We start from the raw sequence: 9,871 nt of genomic DNA, 5'->3' as shown, positions 1-9,871 counted from the left end.
TCCCTTCTCTTAGCCAAGTGGGACCTTTTACTTAGTACCTTAGCTAAGTTACCTTTCTCTTACTATTTCTGAAAAATTGGCACCTTTTTTCCCTGCTTACTATAAGTTTAGGAGAATTGTTTTCATCAATGTAATAATGGTCAGTTTACATGAGAATTTATTTATTTCTGAACCATATTAACAGTTTTCCTCAGTTGTTTGCTGATTATTCTTTCTCATATACTTCTCTTGGTTTAACCTCCCACATATTTGTACCAGGCCCTTAAATTCCAGGAGATCTGTGGTTTTCACTTACTTCACACATTAACCCCTGTTCCCTTGTCACCCTGTCTGCCTCCGGCCCCGGAAGTCACTGGTTGGCTCCTCCTGCCATCAGGTCTGGGAAGAGGGAGCAGGAGGCTACCTGTATCCGTATTTATTTCCCTATTACCACCTCTAAATAACTTTAAAGACGTTCTCCAGTTAAACCATAAAGAGGATTTTCAAGTTTAATTCGCTTTCCCAATGTGGGCTTTGATTTCCTGTTTTCAAAAGCAAGGTACACAGTGAGAAATGTTGGGTTCTCCTCCTTTCATGATCTCATCTAGGATCCCACTGACAATTTTCTAATCATTTACTGGGAGTTATGCTTATATCATAGGAGGTTGATGTTTTCAGTAAGGAAATTACGAAACTATCAATAAGGCCCAGAACATGTAAAAAGGAAAAAAAAAAAAAAAGGAAACACCTCCTTTAAGACAGAATGGGAAAAAAATCTGGAAAAAGTGACGTTACATGTGTTCATTCAACAGATGCTTATTATGTACAGTCAGGCCTCCGTATCCTCAGGTGTGGATTCAACCATCTAAAGGCCAAAAACATTTGGGGAAAAAAACTAAAAATAACAATATTGTACAAAAAAAAAATACAAATTTTAGAAATACAGCATGACAAGTATCTGTGTAGCATTGATATGGCGTTAGCTATCGCAAGTAATCTAGAGATAATGTAAAGTATATGGGAGGATGTGCACAGGTTATATGCAAATACTATGCCATTTTATATCAGGGACTTGAGGGTCCTCAGATTTTGGTGGTCTCGGGAATCCTAGAACCAATCCCTCAAGGATTCTGAGGGACAATTGTGCCTACTCTCTGTCATTTTCGAGAACATTTCTCCAAAGTTAAAATGGAGTTGAGATGAATCTGCCATAGGTGATTGGCAGTTGGTGACCTTGTGACTTTGGGCACATTTTTTAATGTGTGCCCATGCGTCTGCTCCTCATTTATAAAAGAAGAATAACAGAGGCCCTGCTCTGTGGAGTCCTGGTGGAGTGAGTGAGACATTGCGCTTGGCACAGTCATGGCACCTGGGCAGGTGGTCACAGCTGTTGCCGCTGTTCTGTGAGAACATTTAATAAAAAATAAAATGGAGTTGAGATGAATCTGCCATAGGTGATTGGCAGTTGGTGACCTTGTGACTTTGGGCACATTTTTTAATGTGTGCCCATGCGTCTGCTCCTCATTTATAAAAGAAGAATAACAGAGGCCCTGCTCTGTGGAGTCCTGGTGGAGTGAGTGAGACATTGCGCTTGGCACAGTCATGGCACCTGGGCAGGTGGTCACAGCTGTTGCCGCTGTTCTGTGAGCCCATTGGGTGAGGCAGCAAGATTGTAGGGATTGGTTCAGTTCCTGCTGACAGTTTGCTAGCCACTGACCAGTGCCTGGTCCCTGCCTGAACAGCCTCAGAGACATTTTGGTTTTGAGGGTAGCTGTGTTTTCATATTTACCTGGGGCTGCTTAAAAGGTTTTAGGGCTGGAGAATGTCAGTTATTAGAAAAGTCAGAGATCTGAAATAACATACATGCTGTAAAATGAAAATGGTTTTGATGAAAAAATATTTAGTCATTTGGTGGCAAATTAAACAAAGGATATGGCTGCTTTTCGGCTGAATAGGTAATGGGGGAGAACTGAGGGTGGTTAGTGCAGGTTCTGGGAAGGGCCCCTTCTGAATCCTGTGTGATTCTGACACCTTGTCAAGGCTTCCAGTATAGAGAACAAACAGGACTGGATAAAGCACATCCGCGAGGTGATACAGGAGAGGACCGTCCACCTGAAAGGAGCCCTGAAGGAGCCCATCCACATCCCCAAAACAGCCCCGGCCACAAGACAGAAGGGGCGGAGGTGAGTGCTCGGGGACGAGGCAGTGATTTTTCTCAAACATTTTGAGGAATATGTTTTTTAAAATACCGCTTGTGTATAACATCTTTCTTAGTAACAAAGCCACTTTGTCAGGACGAGAACCTCTGTTATCTGAAAGTAAATGCAGGACCGTGCAAATCCCTCGTCATTTTCCCTCTCCTGCCCCAAGTGCTATTCAGCACGCACAGGGAAATCATCATGTGATGTTTTTGTTTTCTCATTTCTAAAATGGAAATAACCCTATTAACTGTATTATATAGTGGTGAGAATTCTGGGAATGATGTGTTAGACACTTAGCACCGGGCCTCGTTTTTGTTTTCTCATTTCTAAAATGGAAATAACCCTATCAACTGTATTATATAGTGGTGAGAATTCTGGGAATGATGTGTTAGACACTTAGCACCGGGCCTAGCCAAAGACCTGTGCTCAATGAAGAGTGATTTACCCTTGTTAATGTAATAGCGGTGGTGGGCAGTCACGCAGACTGGTATGCCCCTCTTCACAAATCTCTTATCTCTCCAGTGACGGGTAGATGATCTTTACCAGGCCTGCAATGTCAGGAATTAAAAGTTGTTTGTACCACCAGGGATGGAGAGGATCTGGACAGCCAAGGGGATGGTAGCAGCCAGCCCGATACGATTTCCATCGCCTCTCGGACGTCTCAGAACACACTGGACAGCGATAAGGTAAGCTGCCACCAGAACTTTCTGTGGCTAGTCTCTGGCTGAAGCAGCCTCTTTCTGTCTATAAGTGACAGCTTGTCAACATTTTCAAACAGTTGGTGTGCACAAGAGTGGTGGCAGGACCTGTGCAAGGGCAGAGACTTTAAGGGGTCAGGGTGAGAAGATTTGAACCCTGAGGATTCAAGAGAAATCTCAGCTCTCTGTTCTGCCCTTCGAAGTGCAGTTACAGGATTTTCTATCCGGACGGTCGAGGGCAGTGTACCTGAGTTTTTAAATTTTATTGTTAAGCCATTAGGAGCTATCATTTAAAATAAAATCCCACACAGAACCAGTATGTAAAAGTGGAGCTGCTCTGACTGAAGCAGAGCCACTAGCATCTGCTGTGGTGGCCCTGGGGTGTCTTCTCAGAGCACAGAAAATGTGCCCTGGAATTGGCCTGCAATGATGATGACCACTGGGAGGATAGGCAGATCTGATTTTTATCAAAAAAATCCCCAAAACTAATACCTTCTTCAAAAGTAGACTAGAGTATCCCATGATTTTGTCTCGATAGAATCCAAAAATCCTACAAAATGAATTGACAGTAGAATTTGGGATCCTGAGTTTACGTGATAGACAAAAGACCAAAGAAGTCCTCTCTCTGTCAAAGCTGATGGGGAACATTTTTCTCACTGGAGTCTTCTGTTCCTACTAAGATCAGCACCTGTTCTGTTCTATTTGTAGAAGCATAGGTCAAATTCTTTTCTAAAAGATTGACAATACATAGGGGTTATATTCTAGTCACCATCAGTTCAGACAGAACTCCCAAGTGACTCACTCTCCAGTGCGAGCTGTACTCTGTCACGCTGGCCTTAGTCCTTGCGATGAGACATCGACGGCTCCTGCGCCAGCATTTCCACACCCCTGCGTTCGAGGGAAGGACAATGTCCTGGCCTTGCCATCCCAGGCAAGTGATGCCCTCAGAGGACAGAGTCCAGTATGTGGGGGTTATTTCAGATGGCACCTTATCGTCCCAGTCTTTGGCCTTTCCCCACTTGGTTTTGCAGAAGAATTCATGGTATTTAATGTTATAGTTTGCAGGACAGAAGTAAGATTTCAAATATTTCTCTGCAATGATTTCATTTACAAAATCCTTCTAGTATGAGTAATTTAGTTTTAGGGTTTTTTTTATTTTACTTTTTGAGTTCACTAAACAATAAGTCCTAGAACTTAGAGTGCTTAGGATAACAGGACTGGAGAATAGAGAGAACCTCTCGTTTTGTTTTGTTCACGACCCTGTGTATTAGCACTCAGCAGATATTTCTTGCCAGTGGTAATAAGAAATAAGATAAATGACATGTCCAGGCATTTGGTGCCTAATAGCATTTCTCCCTGAGGCCCCACCCCATAGCTGTTTCATTTGAAAAATTAAAGTTTGAACTTGGAAACATTTTGTTTTTTTAAAAAACTAACCCAGGTGATTAAATTATACTAGTCAGTTTATATGAGTTGCCTCCTGAAAGAAAAGTCAGAAATAATGTTGTTCAAGTGTGAGGGGTTTGACGCCTCCACACAGGCTTTCACAGAAAGCCTCACCCCTGAAATTCATCACCATCACCCCTGAAATTCAGCCTGTGCCCTGCAGCGTGTGGCTGGCTGGGATTCATGGGCGGCTTCACAGCTTCCACAGAAGTAAGGCTGTAGCCAGGAGCTTAGGAATAGGGGAACTTGCATAGCTTCAAATCTGCTACAGCATAAACAGGGTTTACATGAACTTAGAATACAGAAATGCTATTTGTATCCAATGAGAGAATAAGGATAAGTCACTAACAGAAAAATACAGGTTTGTAGCAATGAATCATTTCACCCTGGGAGTCTACTGGGATATTAGAATTTTAAAAGAACTGCCTGTTAAATATTTTATCGCTGAAGATAGAGTCACCAGTTTCTGTCTACCTCATCTAATGGGTTGTCTCTAAACGTCATTCCTGAGCTCAGAAATCCCTGAAGGGTCACTTCTGCCAGTTCTGCCTCCTCCACCCAGGCTCTGGAGACGTGGGATCCATTTCCTTTAAAACCCCTCGCTGAGACCTAGGTCTTTAATAGGTTCTAAAGAACAAAAATGGGATGAAATGTCCTCCCACGATAATAGAACTGCAGCAGTGATCTTCAGTTCTTGGAATCTGCATTTGGGGTTAAAATAAACACTGCATGAGACTAAAGATTAGTCAAAATTTGGAGTTTGGATCAACATGCCCATTAGGCCTTAGAAAAAAGGAGCGTGTTGCTGCGGCACCTGTGCCTGCAACTTTTGTGTTTTCTGCTTTTGAAAAGTTTTCTTTTGGCCATCTCCCTTTTTATGCTTCTCTGGTAGAACATTTCATGGTTAGTAAGTGATTCAAGGAAATACAGTTTGAAAATTAGGGAACTACATCCTTTCCTGAGTCAGTTTGTAAAATGCACTGTTTGTCTAACTAGGCTTAACCAGCAACCCCCTTATCTACATTGACAATAACTTTTCTTATGTCTCAAAGTTCTTTCCACCTTACATATTTCAAGTTTAAGCAGCCCCTGGTGACACGGGCAGATGGATCTGGCAAGGGAAATTATTTAACGACATTCTGCCTGTTTGACTTGATATATGATGTCTGTTATGAGTTAGTTGTTATCGTGGAATTTGGTTCCATTTCAGAAACTGGGTGGGGGGATGTTTTTGACTGGGCCTCTTGGAGAATTCTTAAGGAAAATGTTATCTGCCAGAGCTGTTAGTAATTCTCTGATGAGACACAAAAGGCTTGGGAAAGAGTCTGTGAAGGGAAGGGCTTCGGAAACCCCCTCTTCCCAGGGAGCACTGTGAACAGAGACCTAGGCAGACACAGCCACAGGCCCCACGAGCACATTCCTTCTTTGAAAACATCAGTTGTGAAACATGCCATTTCTTTGTTCCAGAAGTGAATTCAGCACCAATTCTTGCTGATATTCATGGCGCTTAGGCTGATAAAAATGATCTTATGAAAATATAATTTGGGTTCCAAAGAAATCAGATGCTTTCCAGATTCTTATCTCATCTGTCCTGAGCACATCTCCCTGAGGCAGGGAGGAGAGGACTGAACCAGCCCTCGGGGCATTAAGGAGATCCAGGGTGGTGCTCAGCCGCCCAGCAGCAAATCTAAAGCCAGACAGGGAATGTGGGCGTAACCATCTGTCGTTTTCTAGACCTTATTATTTCACACTAGAACTGAATTTGGATATTAAAGAAGCATTTTTAAAAACTTTTTCCCCACTCTCTGCCTTTTTAGTCTGTGATTTATATCATTTAACTAAAGTTTATATTATGAAGAAAATAGAAAGTGTGGGAACCAAACTATAATGTACTGTAAAACAAAGCATCTTGAGGCCACTAATGGAAGAATTGCCACAGCAAGGTGAGGTATCCTGTGGAAAAGCTGGCCCAAGCCAGCGGGCTGTGAGCTGTCTTTGGGATCTAAGGCAATGCAGTTCTTATTTTTAATGAGTGAAAAATTCAGTTGAGACCAGTGCTTTACATGACCCCCCCTCCCCCAAGCTTATAACACGAATATATGAATCTAAATATTTTAAAAAGTGAGTGGTTTCAGTTACACTTAAAAAAATTCTTTTTAGGGGCCGGCCCAGTGGCGCACTGCTGTAGTGCGCTGCTTGGGAAGCGCGGTGGCCTGAGGGTTGCGATCCGTTGCCGGACACGGAAAAAGACAAAAAAAAAAAAATTCTTTTTAATTGTACATGTTTATGGGGTATAATGTATTGTTTCCATACATGCATGTATTGTATAGTGATCCCCTCAGGTAGTGGGCATATCCATCATCTAAACATTTATCATTTCTTTATGGTGATAATGTTCAAGATCCTGTTTTCTAGCTATTTTTGAAATATACACTACAATATTATTAGCTACAATTACCCTAGAACACCAGAACTTATTCTTCATATCCAGCTGTAACTTTGTATCTGTTGACCAACTTCTCCCCCTGCCCAAGCATCTGGTAACCACCATTGGACTCCCTACTTCTATGAGAACTGGTTTTTTTTAGTTTTCGCATGAGTGAGATCATGCAGTATTTGTCTTCCTGCACCTGGCTTCACTTAACATAATTGTTTCCAGTTCCCTCCATGTTGCTGCAAATGACAGGATTTCGTTCTGTTTTATAGCTGAATAGTATTCCATTGTATGGATACCACAGTTTTCTATCCATTCATCTGTTGATGGACATTTAGGTTGATTCCATCCCGTGCCTATTGTGAATAGTGCTGCAGTGAACATAGGAGTGCAGGTATCATTTTGATGTTTTGACTTCATTTCCTTTGGATATATACCTGGTAGCTTAATTGCTGGATCATAAGGTAATGCTATGTTTTGTTTTTTGAGGAGCCTCCATACTGTTTTCCATAATAGCTGTACTAATTTACAGTCCCACCAACAGTGTACAAGAGATCCCTTTTCTCTACATCCTCACCAGCATTTGTTGTTTTCTGACTTTTTGATAATAGCCAGTCTAACTGAAGTGCGATGGTATCTCAATGGGGCTTTAATTTGCATTTCCCTGATAACTTATGATGCTGAGCACTTTTTCATATAAATTTTTCATTTTGCCATTTGGGTGTCGTGGGGCTTTAATTTGCTGATAACTTATGATGCTGAGCACTTTTTCATATAAATTTTTCATTTTGCCATTTGGGTGTCTTTTTTTTAATCAATTTTTGTTTATTTTTGTTGGGGACAGTGTATTGTTTCAATACATGCATATACTGGTAGAAAACATAGTTTTGTACCCATTATTCCTCTTTCAAGAAATGTCCATTCAGGTCTTTGGCCCATTTTTTAGTCCAATTATTTGGTGTTTTACTGGTGAGTGGTTTGAGTTTTTTATACTTCAAAAAGTTCATGGAAAAATAGAATTGAAGGATAGTATGAATACCCTGTATTCTGTATATCAGCTCCTTTTCAGATGAATAGTTTGCAAACACCTTCTCCCATTCTATACATTGTCTCTGCAGTTTGTTGATTGTTTCCTTTGCTGTGCAGAAGCTTTTTAGTTTGATGTAATCCCATTTTGTCTATTTTTTGCTTTTGTTGACTGAACCTTTGATTCTATGTAGTTTAAAAGGTCAATCAGCTTTTTCTGTCAAGTAACATTCTATACTAGAGGAACTTGGTTGGACTTATATAAATTGCAGAGTTGAGGCAGCATGTAAGCTAGTTAGTGCCAATACATCTTAAAATATGGCTTAATTTGCTGTCTTGAGAAAGGAAACGTATCTCTTTAACACTGTTCACGTTCAGCCTTCTGAGGACGTGCTGCCTTTTTGCACACTGCCTCTGTCCCTTGGCGCCTGGTACAGAAGACACTCTGCAGGCAGTGAGGGGAGCCCTGGGCCGTGCTCCTCTTCCTCCCAAAGCTGCTCACAGGGGAGGCCGAGTATCTCCTGGCCTGTTTAGAGCGCTGAGTTTCCCAGGACCTCCTGTAGGTTTGCCCCCACGTGGGCACAAAATAGAGTCATTGAGGTCAGAAGCCTTTCTGCAGGAAGGTGCATGGGTTTAATCTCCTCAAACAGAGCACTCCAGACCTCATTTGATCTTTCTCTGCTTGGAGTATACCTAGCAGTAACGTAGAGTGTATAACATGTCAAAGAGCAGATGGTTAAGAAGGAGGACACACTTACCAGCAGACCTCTGGCCCCTGGGCCTTAGCAGCTGGTGATCTTGGGCAAGTTACTTAACCTCTGTGCCTCAGTTTCCTCCTCTGTAATTGAGATTAATATTACTACTCACCTCATTGGGGTGGGAGCATTGAAGATGTGTAATGTACTTAGTACAGTGCCCAGTATGTACTGACCACCAAATAAATATTAGCTGTTTCTGTGTCTTCATGATAAAAGTGGCTTCCTCCTCCGCCCTCGCTGCTGGGCTGCTGACCTCCGCTGCTGCTGTTGCAGGTCACAGTCTATATTGGCCTCACTCTCCTCCATCTGGGCACTCATGGTCACTGTGGATTTAGAAGTGAATTGTGCTCCCTAGGAGCTGACAGCCATCCTAAGAATGTTCTTGGCTTTAGTGCCTGACCGTATGCATTTTGGTGGCTCAACAGCAAACACTGACTATGTACTGAACGGGCACAGTTATTGCAGAATACGGAGACTCATTTAAGTATTTTTCCAGCTATTCATCTTTCATCCTGCCGAATTAGCTGCATTGTGGCCACATGCAGATGCAGTGACCTCAGTATCCACAAGGTTGGTCCATTCATTCACAGATGTCTATCGATCACCCACTGTGTGCCATCCCCAGGTAGGTACTTAGGGCACAAGTATGAGCAAGGAGACAAAACCCCCTGCTCCCATGGCGAGCCCTGAGGGGATGGGCTCCTCAGGTTGTTTCCTTTTTTGTTACTAGTCTTTGTTTTCCAAGTGACTGGGTTTTTGTAGTATTTTTCTAATAAGTTTTTTAAGTACTCTCATACAATCACGAAATGAATGTAGTCTTTGATAACTTTAGTTACCCAGTCAGAAAAACAAAATCTCCCAAAGCTAAAGTGGAAAACCTCAGTTCTAAGAAAAGACAGTTCTTGGGCCGGCCCGGTGGCGCACTGGATAGTGCGCCGCTTGGGAAGCGTGGCGGCGCTCCCGCCCGAGGGTTTGGATCCCACATACAGACCGGTTCCCGCTCACTGGCTGAGCGAGGCATGGGGGCGACGCTGAGGGTTGCAATCCCGTTGCCGGTCCCCGGCCCGGTACGGGGGCAACACTGAGGGTTGCGATCCATTGCCGGACACGGAAAAAGACAAAAAAAAAAAAGAAAAGACAGTTCTTTAAAAAAAAAACGAAAAAGTCTGGTTAGAAATGGGAAAAAAGTGTTGATAAAAATAGTGGAGCAGTGCTTTTTAATGTAATATTTTTACATTCACATGATCAAAGCTACTACTGAAGATGATGATACAGTTTTGATTCAGAGTTGAGACAGGTGGTTTATTTTCCTTGCCCTTCCTACCTGGT

The 9,871-nt window shown here is 42.4% G+C and overlaps 1 protein-coding gene across 1 annotated transcript in view; it reads left to right on the top strand.

Annotated features, from left to right (window-relative positions):
- The window catches only part of LOC103587582 (triple functional domain protein), a gene marked incomplete at its 3' end in the record, with an annotated part of 141,812 nt that overhangs the window by 123,191 nt on the left and 8,750 nt on the right, over positions 1–9,871 (top strand). Inside the window, exons 28-29 of the mRNA XM_008569080.1 lie at positions 2,020–2,162; positions 2,767–2,866. Of these exons, the coding sequence (XP_008567302.1) occupies positions 2,020–2,162; positions 2,767–2,866 (243 nt within the window). The remainder of the gene's footprint in view (positions 1–2,019; positions 2,163–2,766; positions 2,867–9,871) is intronic.

Source organism: Galeopterus variegatus, unplaced genomic scaffold (assembly GCF_000696425.1).
Source record: "Galeopterus variegatus unplaced genomic scaffold, G_variegatus-3.0.2 Scaffold463, whole genome shotgun sequence".
NCBI lineage: Eukaryota > Metazoa > Chordata > Mammalia > Dermoptera > Cynocephalidae > Galeopterus > Galeopterus variegatus.
This window is presented reverse-complemented; position numbering and strand designations above follow the sequence as displayed.